General features: G+C 46.5%; 1 protein-coding gene across 4 annotated transcripts in view; it reads right to left on the reverse strand.

Moving 5' to 3' along the window:
* The window catches only part of LOC145511204 (uncharacterized), a 64,663-nt gene extending 54,325 nt beyond the window's left edge, over window positions 1-10,338 (reverse strand). The window contains exons 1-8 of one of the 4 annotated variants that reach the window (XM_081504029.1): window positions 10,082-10,338; window positions 7,965-8,017; window positions 6,325-6,419; window positions 6,151-6,228; window positions 5,816-5,972; window positions 5,036-5,115; window positions 3,816-3,949; window positions 2,738-2,945 (exon numbers count right to left, since the gene is read on the reverse strand). In XM_081504029.1, the coding sequence (XP_081360155.1) occupies window positions 2,884-2,945; window positions 3,816-3,949; window positions 5,036-5,115; window positions 5,816-5,872 (333 nt within the window). In that variant the 5' untranslated portion in view covers window positions 5,873-5,972; window positions 6,151-6,228; window positions 6,325-6,419; window positions 7,965-8,017; window positions 10,082-10,338 and the 3' untranslated portion in view covers window positions 2,738-2,883. Of the gene's footprint in view, window positions 1-2,737; window positions 2,946-3,815; window positions 3,950-5,035; window positions 5,116-5,815; window positions 5,973-6,150; window positions 6,229-6,324; window positions 6,420-7,964; window positions 8,018-10,081 lie in introns of those variants that run through there. The other 3 variants (XM_081504028.1, XM_081504030.1, XR_014057631.1) reach the window with 3 other exon arrangements.
* Between the last annotated feature and the right edge of the window lie 1,446 nt (window positions 10,339-11,784).

Below are 11,784 nucleotides of genomic sequence, written 5' to 3' on the forward strand. Positions count from 1 at the left end.
TGGTGTGAAGAGGGTGATTAATGACAGTCACACACGGCCACCCAGCTTCTGACTCACTCAAGCTACTCAGACGCTGACTTCGCTGACTTTGCTATTTTCCATGAGGCAGCTTTCACACCTCTTCCCCACTGCTGCTTTCAATGATAGCTTCAGCTTTGGGAGTCTTATTTGGAAAGGGATGGAGGGAAAACATTTGCTGTCATCACCAAAATCACACATCTCTGACAAGATGGCATGCTCAACTTGGGGTTCTCTGTTTACCGCTGCTCTTATGGAATTTGAAATTCAATCACACATTCAATAAATATGGATGAGCATCTCCTCTAGCTGCTAGGGACACATCAGGAAGGAAAAACAGACTAATAATTCTTGCCCTGGTGAAGCTTCCGTTCAGGACATGAAGATAGGTATTAATAAGTAAACTGTGAAGGACGCTAAAAGTGATAAGTGTCATAGGAATCAAAGAGCAGAGAATAGGAGGTAAGTACTGGGGTGTGGGATGGGTAGCAATTTTGATTAGAGAGTCAAAGTAAACCTCATGGATAAGATGATGTTTGAGCAGAACCTGAAAGAGACAAAGGGGTGAACCAAACAGATAACTGAGGGAAGACGGTTCCAAGGAATAGCAGCAGCCACTGCAAAAGCCCAAAGGTGGAAGTATGTCTGAATTTCTTGAGCAGCAGTGAAGCTACTCTGGCCTGGGGAACACATGTGAGGAATGGATAGAGTAAGGATGCTATAGATATGAAAGGGGCAGGATTTTGTGGGGACACCAGCTTTTTTTTCCCTTCACAAGAGAGAAAGTCATCAGAAGGTTTTAAATTTGTGTTTTAAAGGAGTCAAATCAAGCCATCATTTGAGAACAGACAATGGATTGCCAAGTGAGACGGAAGGGGACCACTCCAGAAGCTGTCACAGTCATCCAGGTGAGACATAATGGTGACCTTGACCTGAGCATTAACAGCAGAGAGCTGAGAAATGGCCAAATCCTTGCTACACCACATCTCATGAAATTTAAGATGCCAGTTCCTGAGGCACCTTCCCAATCTGGAGATATTAAGAAGTGACATAATCTATACCTTGATATCAAGGAAATGAGATATTTTAAAGGGTTTCTGGCAGATTAGAGATGGGGATGAGAGAGAAAGAGGAGCCAAGGATGTCTCCAAGGCTCATGGTCTGAGCAACAGGAAGGATGGGGCTACCCACAGGTGAGATGAGGAAGACCACAGGAGACCCAGGTTGGGAGGGGCAGGTGAGGGGTGGATCAGGGGTGCAGTTCAGGACATGTTGCCTTTAGATGTCTATTAAAAATACAAGTAAAGAAGAAAAGAAGGCTGAGAGACAAATAACTGATGCTTTCAAATTGTGGTGCTAGAGAAGACTCTTGAGAGTCCCTTGGAGTGCAAGGAGATCAAACCAGTCAATCCTACAGGAAATCAACCCTGAATATTCATTGGAAGGACTAATGCTGAAGCTCCAATACTTGGCCACCAGATGGGAACAGCCAACTCACTGGAAAAGATTCTGTTACTGGGAAAGATTGAAGGCAGGAAGAGAAGGGGGCAACAGAAGATGAGATGGTTAGATGGCATCACTGACTCAATAGACATGAATTTGACCAAACTCCGGAAGATAGTGAAGGACAGGGAAGCCTGGCATGCTGCAGTTCATGGTATTCCAAAAAGTCAGACACAACTTAGCAACTGAACAACAACAATAACAAATACAAGTGAGAGTGCCCTGAAGGCAGTTGAATATGAGTTCAGGAGAGAGGCTTGGACTAGAAATACAAATGTGAACATCATGGGATATAAATAATAATTGAAGCCAGAAGACTTAATGAGATCACCAAGAGAAAGAGTGCAGATAGAGAAAAGAAGTCCCAAGCATGGGCTTTCTAATTTAAGACGGATGGGCAGAAAAAAGAAACCAGCAATGGAAACTTAGAAGTAACCAGTGAGATCAGAGGAAATAACAGAAATAATTGAAAATGGTCATGCTCTGGATTGGTTGGGGGGTGGAGGTTGGGGGGTAAAATCTGCTTAAAGGCTGCTAAAATAGGTACCATAAAAATGGCTCATGTCTGTGCTTAGATGATGCCAAGAGGAATGGGGTTACGGTGGGAATGACCATAGCAAGGGGCAAAAAGAATTAGAGTAGGGGATAAAAGTGAAGTGAAAGGATTACACTTCTTATTTAATGTATATCTTCACAAGCCACCTTGTTCTAGAAAGATGTAAAGTGTTTGTGAGAGATCAGCTTGTTAGTTGCACTGATTACTTTTAGCCTCACAAAGCCATTTTACCTCCCATTTCTAAGATCCTCCCCATCTCTTACTATCATTCACTGATTCACTCACTGATTCACTCACGCCACAAATACTTATTGACAACACTGTGGGCCAGTGTTGCCAGGGCTGGGTCTGGATGACTGACTGGAAAATATATGATTCCAACCTCGTTTTCAACTTAAAACCAGTCTAGATACAAGACTAAGCACTGAACAAACCAATTTCTCAGACATTCACAAAATCCTGTCCTTAAATCCACAAAATGTAGAGAAGAAACCCAAAACACACAAGCCACAAGTCTCCAGGCCAGTAAGACCCCAAAACCTCCCAGGCCTGGAGGGTCTACACTGCACTGAACTCATGTGTCTTTCCCAAGGAGCGACAAGGGGGAGAAGTAGGGAGTCACCAGCAAGAACAAAAGCCAATATACACAGTGCCTTTCAAGTTCAAACTCAATTTCATATCCTGCATCGAAGTTCAACTATATGACCGTGTCTGGAGATGAGGACAGTTGCCATCCTGTCTTGGATGAGACAGCAAAGGCTCCAGACATCCGGGGGTTCCCAGGCAGGAGGGGGTTCAGCTGGAACTCAAGTCCAAGTCTTCAGATGGTTTGTAAGCAGCGGCGGGGGAAGCTCCGAACAGATGAACCCTGGAGGGACAGACCCAAAACAAGAGCAAGCAGGCCATGGAAACGGCTGGGAGGGGACAAGGCCCCGAGCAGTAGAGGAGCCGGCTCTTGGGGACAGATAAGGAAGAGAGCAGAGCACGTCCTGAAGGGGGTGTCAAAGGCGAGCCCACACCACACCCCACTGACTGTCAAGACACGTCTCGGCACCCACGTGGCACAGCAGACAGGACCCCACACACTTGGATTCAGGCTGCCGGGACCCACGTGGTTACTGGGAAGAGGGGACTTACTGGAGGATGATTGCCTTACAACGTTGTGTTATGTCATTTCTGCTGTATGACATGCAGCCATATGTATGAATCAGCCATAAGTATATACATTATATATATGTATATATCCCCTCCCTCTCACCCCCATCCCCCCATCCCTGGCTTTTTATCTTAAAACCGGGCAAATCTTGAGACTTTGCTGGCAGGCCAGTAGTTAAGACTCCCAGTACTCAACGCAGGGGGCCTGGCTTCAATCTCTGGTCAGGGAACTAAATCCCACATGCCACAACTAAGACCTGGTTCAGCCAAATTTTTTAAAAATATGTTTTTTTAATTTTTTTGAATGAGAAAGTCCTGAGCAAACTGGGCTGAGCTGGGCACCCTAGTTAGAAGTCCAGCCCGGCGGCTCTCCGGCCATGGAAACCAAGGCAAACGCCTTCCCCGTCTCCCTGTCTTCCTCTCCACTAACCCGGGTGTAAAACAGGACCCTGCAGGTTTGCCAGGAGATTTCAGGGCAATAAGTGAAAACTCCCTAACATACCATCTGGCACTTGGAAGCCATTCAATTAATGGCGGCTATGATTATAACCGCAATGCTACGAACATGAGATTTTCAACTTACTTTCTCGCCATTCTGGAAGCTGACACGCAGTCTCCGGAGCCCTCCGGGGAATGGTGCTTCTGGGGGCCCGGCTTGGAACCAGCTGTTTCGGATCTTCATTAAAACCGTAAACGTGGAGAAGCTGAGGCAGCACTCTACAAGGAGCGAGGGAAAACCCAGCCAGCTGCTCTTTGGAAGTTTCTGTAACTTCCAAGATAAAGCGTATCCTAGATAAACTTGACCGCTGGAAAAAGTCTATCACACCAGATTGACCCTGGGGATTACGGGGAAGCCAACTAAGTGACCTCATGACAGCTTAAATACCAGGCACTCAGAGGCTCTTTTTTTTAATTTATTTATTTGTTTTGCCTGTGCTGGGTCTTCGTTGCTACACGGGCTTTGTTCTAGTTGTGGTGAGCAAGGGCTACTCTCTAGTTCTGATGTGCAGGCTTCTCACTGCAGTGGCTTCTCTTGCTGCGGAGCACAGGCTCTGGGGCTCCCGGGCTCTAGAGCAGAAGCTCAGTAGCTTAGCTGAGCACACAGGCTTAGCTGTTCTGTGGCATGTGCGATCTTCCTGAACCAGAGTTTGAACCCGTATCTCCTGCATTAGCAGGCACATTCTTTACCCCGGAGCCACCAGGAAAGCCCACTCAGGGCTCTTAATCTGAGTCTGTTTATCCCAGACCTTCCTCCCATCCTCTGGCCCTCCCAGCGCACTCCCCCAAAGAAAGACTGAAAGGGGTCTTTGGTTCATCTGATAATATCCTAGTAACTGCCCCTAGCACACACGTTTCTAAGTACACCCTCTATGAATATCACTTTAATTTCCAGGAGCATTAGCTGCAATACTCCACAGCTCTTGTTATTAACAGAAAACTCAGGTCCTGTACAAAAACAATCCTTTCTCTCAGTAAAAGCCCTTGCTTTTAAATCTGTATTACATTGTAGGTTATTTGTTCTTGGGGCCTCAAACACCGTGTTTCTTGCACTGCAATGTAATCCTCTACCTTGGCACCAGCAGAACTCTTGGAATGTACAAGAGATCTCCATGCTTCATTCATTCATGGGGCTGGACTGTAGTTCATCCACATTCATGTCCCTCCCAGAAATGGGTTTTGCTTTTTATAAATGGCCCAGGTTTCTCTCTGAATCCAGAAGTCCTATTAAGCACGCCCAGGATCCCGCACTGATTCATCACTGCAGGAACATCTACCAAGCATCAGACTCAGGTGAGGTCTTACCCTGGTAAGAGAGGGAAGATGGAACTGGGCTCCAAGCACCAAATTGGTTCCAGTGTGCTGTGCCCTCCTGGGGCTGGGAACTGCAAAGAAATGCTTTTCCTTTAAATGTTGCCCCTTTGTGGCTCATAAACGAGTAAGTTCAGACAGCAGCTGTCAAGCCCAGCAACAGAAAAGCCTGCCAGGGCAGCATTCCCAGGACTGCCGCGGGGCGGGGGGAATGAATCAGGTGAACCGAGAACCCAAAAAGCCCAATTCAAAGGTCTCTAGCGCCACCTACTGACCCACTATGTATTCTGTTGGCAAAAAGCCCAGAAACCACTGCAGGCTGGGAGGTGGGGGTGGGGCATGGAAAATTGTAGCAATTCTTCCCAGGCATAATTAAAAGGAATTTCTAAACCAATGGGTCCACCCTCTCATCTTCCTGATAGAGTGTGTTCAATCGCTCAGTCGTGTCCAACTGTGTGATCCTCTGGACTGGAGCCCACCAGGCTCCTCTGTCCATGGGATTCTCCACGCAAGAATACTGGAGTGGGTTGCCATTTCCTTCTCCAGGGGATCTTCCTGTCCCAGGGATCCAACCCGGGTCTCCTGCATCACAGGCGAACTCTTTACCATCTGACCCACCAGGGAAGCCCCCGATAGAGAAACTGAGGCCCAAAGTGATAAAGTGGCTTCTCTGAGGTCACAACTCTAGCCCACGGGAGACCATACCTCTGAGACCCAGCTCTTACTGAGCTCTGCCCCAGCCCACACTGTTCCTGTCTGAAAACATGAACTTACAGCAGCGAAGCTGGCTTGGAGAGAGGAGTTTCTGGGAGGCACCCGTCTTCTCTCCATTTTCTGTTTCTCCCTCTTCCTTTTGCACCAACAGCTCCAGACAGACCTGACATTCTCCTCTGCTTCTAGAACCCTGATGTCTTCTAGTGTCCCGCAGTCCCTTTCAGGGAGAAAGTGTTGAACTACTCACTTGAAGGTGTTTGCTTGCATCTTTAAGAATGTGAAGGGCAGGGCAGAGACCCTGTTTAGTAGACACCCAATACCCCCATGTGACAAAGAAGGAAACTAAGGCTCTGGGAGATCAAAGAATTCACCTGGGGCAGTGGTTCCCAACACACCTGACATTAGGATCACCTGGGGCTCTTTTACAAACTCCAACACACTGGCTGTGCCTTAGGTCTGCTCCGTCGGAATCTCTGGAGATGAAAAAACATACAGCAGGAGTTTCTGAAGCCCACCCTCCACCAGGTGATTCCAGTGTATACAGACAAGCCTGGGAACCACTGACTTACGCGCACGCAGTTAGTAGGTGAGACAGCCAAGCCCCTGTCTTTCAACTCCCAGGCCAGGAGGAATGGTCTTGCCCACCTTTCAGTGGCTTGCATCACTGTAAAGATTTTTGCCAATGACACATTCTAACTACATTATTAATAACATTACAAATGATCCTATTTAACTTACATCAATGTACTCTTACAAGAATACTGTAGTAACAGAGAGAGAAAGGCAAATATCATATGGTATCGCTTATATGTGGAAACTTTAAACATGATACAAATGAATGTGTTTATGAAACAGAAATAGACTAACAGACCTAGAGAACAAACTTACGGTTACCAGTGGAGAAGGGTGAAGGGGAGGGACATATCAGGTGTTTGGGATTGACATGTACACAAATGTTATATTTAAAACAGATAACCAACAAGGACGTACTGTATAGCACAGTGAACTCCACTCAATACTCTGTAATAACCTAAATGGGAAAAGAATTTGAAAAAGAATAGATACATGGATATGTATAACCGAATCACCTTGGTGTACACCTGAAACTGACATACAATATTGTTATTCAATTCCGCTTCAATAGAAAATATAAAGAATACTATTGCTTTCAGAAATGGAAACACAATTTCACTTGCCATGAAACAAAATGCAACCAGAAAAAGAAATACACTTAAATACAAAAATTTTTTAAAACTCACATTCGGTGCATATATATATATATATATATGCATAACTGAATCAATTTGCTGTACAGTAGAAACTAACACAACATTGCAAATCATCTATACTTCAGTTTTTTAAATTACATTCCGATAGGCAATTAAGTGATTTCAGTTTCCAGTTTTGGAGCCATTGCTTACTAACAGCAAAGGAAGGTACCCCCTCTGCTCCTGAAAAGACTGAGAGAGATGTGACAGAAATACACTGAAACAGTGAATCTGTGTGTTCTGTTGATGCCTTTATGCGTGCAATTGACGCCTCCGCTTGTGTGCGCGCCATGGTTTCATTCTGTCTCCGGTCCAGTTCTACTAGGGAGCTTAGGGGGAACGCCCCTTCAGGATCCTCTGTGCTGCAAGACCTGAGCCCAGGGACTGTGGGTTCTCGGCCAAACTGCAATGACATCCTGCCCACGGTCTTATCCAACAGCTGAGGCACTCTGGCTTGCTACTCAGAGCAACAGACATGCTTTTCACATGGCTCTAGACCTTGCTCGACTGGCCAGCCCACCTGTTGGAGTGGGACCATGCGCTCTTTGTCCCCCAGCCTGCAGACCAAGCTCACTACCCACATTTCCTGCAGGTGAGTGTTATCCTGCTACTGGCTCCGAGCACAGCTGTTTGGCAAAGGCGAGCGGCAGATGCAGCCCCCAGGCCCCCATGCGCTTGGCAACAGCATCCCACTGACCCGGGGGCAGCTGAAAGCGGCTGTCTTCGCTGAACAAAACGAGGGTTAATCAGCAATTACTGGGGGTGAGACACAACCTGTGTCTGTTTGGAAAAATTCGGGGACTGGGTCTCATTCAAGCACCGTCTAGAAGTAAACTGGTTATCTGATTTTTTTCCCCAATCAATTAGAGTTCTCACCTGCACACCTTTAAAAGAAAAGTTTTTTAAAAAACAAATTACCACATAACATATAGTCAGCTTACACATTTAAGGAAGATTGGGGGTTCCCAGATGGCACGAGTGGTGAAGAGCCTGCCTGTCAGTGTGGGAGACACAGGAGATGTGGGTTCAATCCCTGGGTTGGGAAGATCCCCTGGAGGAGGAAATGGCAACCCACTCCAGTATTCTTGCCTGGAGAATCCCATGGACTGAGGAGCCTGGTGGGCTACAGTCTATAGCATCACAAAGAGTCGAACATGACTGAAGTGACTTAGCATGCAGGCAGAAAAACAATAAAGAAAAGCACTGGTTGTACCAGGAATGCCCCAAACCATAACTAGCCCACCTGTGATGATCCTTCTTTCTTCGTTGTATACTTTTCTTTACATTTTTATACAGAAAGACCTACATGGCATCATTTGTAATGAATGCTGAATATTCCATTTACAAACAATTCAGACAAAATGAAGAAAGCAAGCGACCTCACGTACCAGTATCCTCGGATATGGTATCAAACATCAGATATGATACCTCCCATTTTAAAGATGGAAAAATGAAAGTAAAGGAGCAGCCGTTAATGGTGGACTGAGCACGCACGCACAGAAGACCAGGTGCAGTGGGAATCTGTCTCTGGCAGAGACAAGCCATGGTTAGCTATGGCTTCTTGCTCTGTCAACATTTTAAGTGGCAAGACTGGGAAGAACTCTGTTAGATATCTGAACTAGATATCAGAAGATCTGGGGTTTTGTCTCACTTTGTCTGTCCACCAGCCAGAATGTTCTGGCTTTGACACTCAACTGACCTGAGCCCCGGCTCCCTAATCTGTATGCTGGAGGAACACACAGCCCTCCTGCCATGCTCTGAAGCTTCTAAACAACAAATGAGAATAGGAAGAACTCTACAAACATCGGAGATCCTGACAAATTCTGTAATGGATCTATCAATGGTGATGTATTTTAGTTAGTTCATCTAACACTTGAAAATACATCAGAGAATTTTAAATAGTGAAGAAAACTCTGAAGCCAACGAATTTTAGAAATAGGGAAGCTGACTTCCTGAAAAGTTAGGAGGTTTGCTTACTGTTTCAGAGTGAGTAAGAGACCCAGCTAGTGCTAGAAGCTGGGGTTAGGATTTACAGGGCAATACACCTCTTACAAGGCCAGCTTTAGAGCGATGAATATTCCAAACATGCTTACAAAAATGTGCTGAAGGCAATTTAGTTTATTTCCATTGATTTGAGTTCCCAAAATACGAACATGGGCCACTTACCAAAGGGTCACTGAGTTACACTTCTGATTCTTTTTTTTAACTGAATGTGTTTCGACTTTAAGGGTTGTATATTCCTTCCCTAAAACGAGCTGCCTGCAAAGAATATGGACATTCATAAAGCAACTCAGGGCTTGAGTTTTTCACATGCTCTCACACTAGATTCCAGAGACAGCTTTCTCCTGAAGCTAACCTGAAGTTGTTTGGTCACTTGATGATGTCCAGGAATTTGGAGAATTGCCACGACTGGGAGAATTAGCTACAGTGTCACAGAGCAGGGCAGACCCATCACAGGAGAGTCACTTTCAGCTTGGAACAGATTGCGAATTTCTGCCTCCCAAGGGGTGTTTCAGATGACTGGGAGCTGGCCTGTTGGTGGGCTGTTCCCAAAGCAGCAGAAGGAAGTCTAGGGAAGCCAGGCTACTTTGACACCCCAGGCCCAAGACTGACTATCACAGAAAACAGTGACCTTCTAATGCTCCACCGAGCCAAGGTTTGACTTCAAGTTTTTGATGAAAAAAATATCAAGCTTCAATCTGCCTTCATCTTGAAACACAGAAAGCATTTGCTTTTCAACCACATCAGGACTCTCCTACCAAAACCTGGAGCTTTTCCATACTCTCCGTGCCACATACACAAGGAGGACAGGGTTTCCCATCTGTGTGTCAGAACCTCTAAATGTTTACTGGGTACCAAGCACTGTGAAAGTGTTAGTGTTAGCTGCTCAGTCGTGTCTGACTCTTTGCAACCCCATGGACTGCAGCCCGCCAGGTTCTTCTGTCCATGGGATTCTCCAGTCAAGAATACTGGAGTGGGTTGCCATTTCCTTCTCCAGGGGATCTTCCTAATCCAGGCATCAAACCCAGCTCTCCTGCACTGCAGGCAGATTCTTTACCATGTGAGCCACCAGGGAACCAGGCAGAAAGACCTCCAAATCCACTGGTGACTGTTGAGGATCCAGCCTTCATTTTGTTGGTTCTGAGGCCATTTCAGGTTCCCAAGTCAATCACTGCAAGGTTTTACAGGTGTAACCTTCAGAAAGTCTTCCTGATGTCAAAAGTGTCATCACCCTTCATTCCCACCCCAGGCACCCCACCGTCCTCCTGGTTCCCAAACTCCCCCCTTGAGAAGTCGGTCTCAGGCACCTTTCCCATGAAACAGAACCCCTGACATCACAAAGGAGCTACTAACTTCCGTCCCTCTGGTTGAAGTGTAAGCAGTGCTCTTCGCTCTAACACAAGCAAAAGAGCATGCCTGCCCCCTATTTCACATTGCCCTCACAGTTACAATATGTGCCTACATCTGGTGTTGTAAAACATGATCACATTTTTCCTAAAACCTTAGGGCTTGAATGGACTTCGAAATTTTATCTTTTCCTTCCTCCTGGCTTCAACAGGACCCCCTAAATCAACAAAACCTAGAAACACTCTAAGATCTGCAGGGTCTCACCTCACATCCTGCAGGATGCTCAGCAGCGTGACTGATCTGAATTCTGTTAAGAAGGAAAGGAAGAGGCAGGAAGAGATCTGAGGAAGCCTTCCCAAACAGCCCTTTGCCATGGCATCGGTGCCCTGCTGCTAACTACAAGCTGCAGACACCAGAAAGGCACATGGGCATATGGACACAGTATCTTCTTAGAGGCATGAAATTTCACTTGTCTGACATTTTCCACACTGTGCTCAAGACATAGAGGAAGGTAGGTCAGTTGGGTGGCGCAGTGGTCAAGAATCTGCCTGCCAGTGCAGGAGACCGGGGTTCAATCCCTGGGTCTGGAAGATCCCCTGGAGGAGGAAATGGCAACCCACTCCAGTATTCTTGCCTGGAGAATCCCATGGGCAGAGGAGCCTGGCAGGTTACAGTCCATGGGGTCGCAAAGAGTCAGACACGCTTGAACTCATACACTGCTACTACTACCATTACTATTGCCAGCCCCCTAGCAAGTCAGGTCAAATCAGAACCAATAACCACCTTCACAACAGACTGACATTGAGCGCCCTCTGTGGGCAAAGTGGAGCTTTGCACACCGGATCGCTGAGGACGGTCCCATGTTCTTTCTCTGAGGTTCCTTCCGTTCATGTCTGCCGCAGACTGTCTACAGAGCAAGCCTGAGGGTGAGTCCCAGCCCTACTCTGCCACCTATCAGCTGAGTGACCATGGGCAAATCACCCCCATGCCTTGAATCCAGGTTTCCTCATCTCCACAACAGGGTTAATTGTGCATGATAGTGGGTTGAACGGTGGCTCCCCTCTCAAAAGATATGTCCACATCCTGACTTCCAACACCTATCGATAGGAGCCTAACTGAAAAAGAAGTCTCTGCAGATGTAATTAAGTTAGCGGTCTTGAAATCACCCTGGATGATCCACCAATAAGTGTCTTTGTAAGAGACGCTGGGAAGAGATGGGGAGAAGAGATGTCTGTATGAAGACAAAGGTGGAAAAGGAAGTTATCCAGCCACAAGCCAAGGGACGCCCAGGGTCGTCATAACCTGAAAGAGGAGAAGTTTCTCCCCAGAGCCTTCCAGGAGAGCATAGCCTTACCAGCACCCTGGATTTCGGATTCTGGCCAGCAGACCTCTGAGAGATTAAATTTCTAGAGT

Source organism: Giraffa tippelskirchi, chromosome 6 (genome assembly GCF_054371585.1).
Source record: "Giraffa tippelskirchi isolate mGirTip1 chromosome 6, T2T-mGirTip1v1.2.pri, whole genome shotgun sequence".
Lineage (NCBI taxonomy): Eukaryota > Metazoa > Chordata > Mammalia > Artiodactyla > Giraffidae > Giraffa > Giraffa tippelskirchi.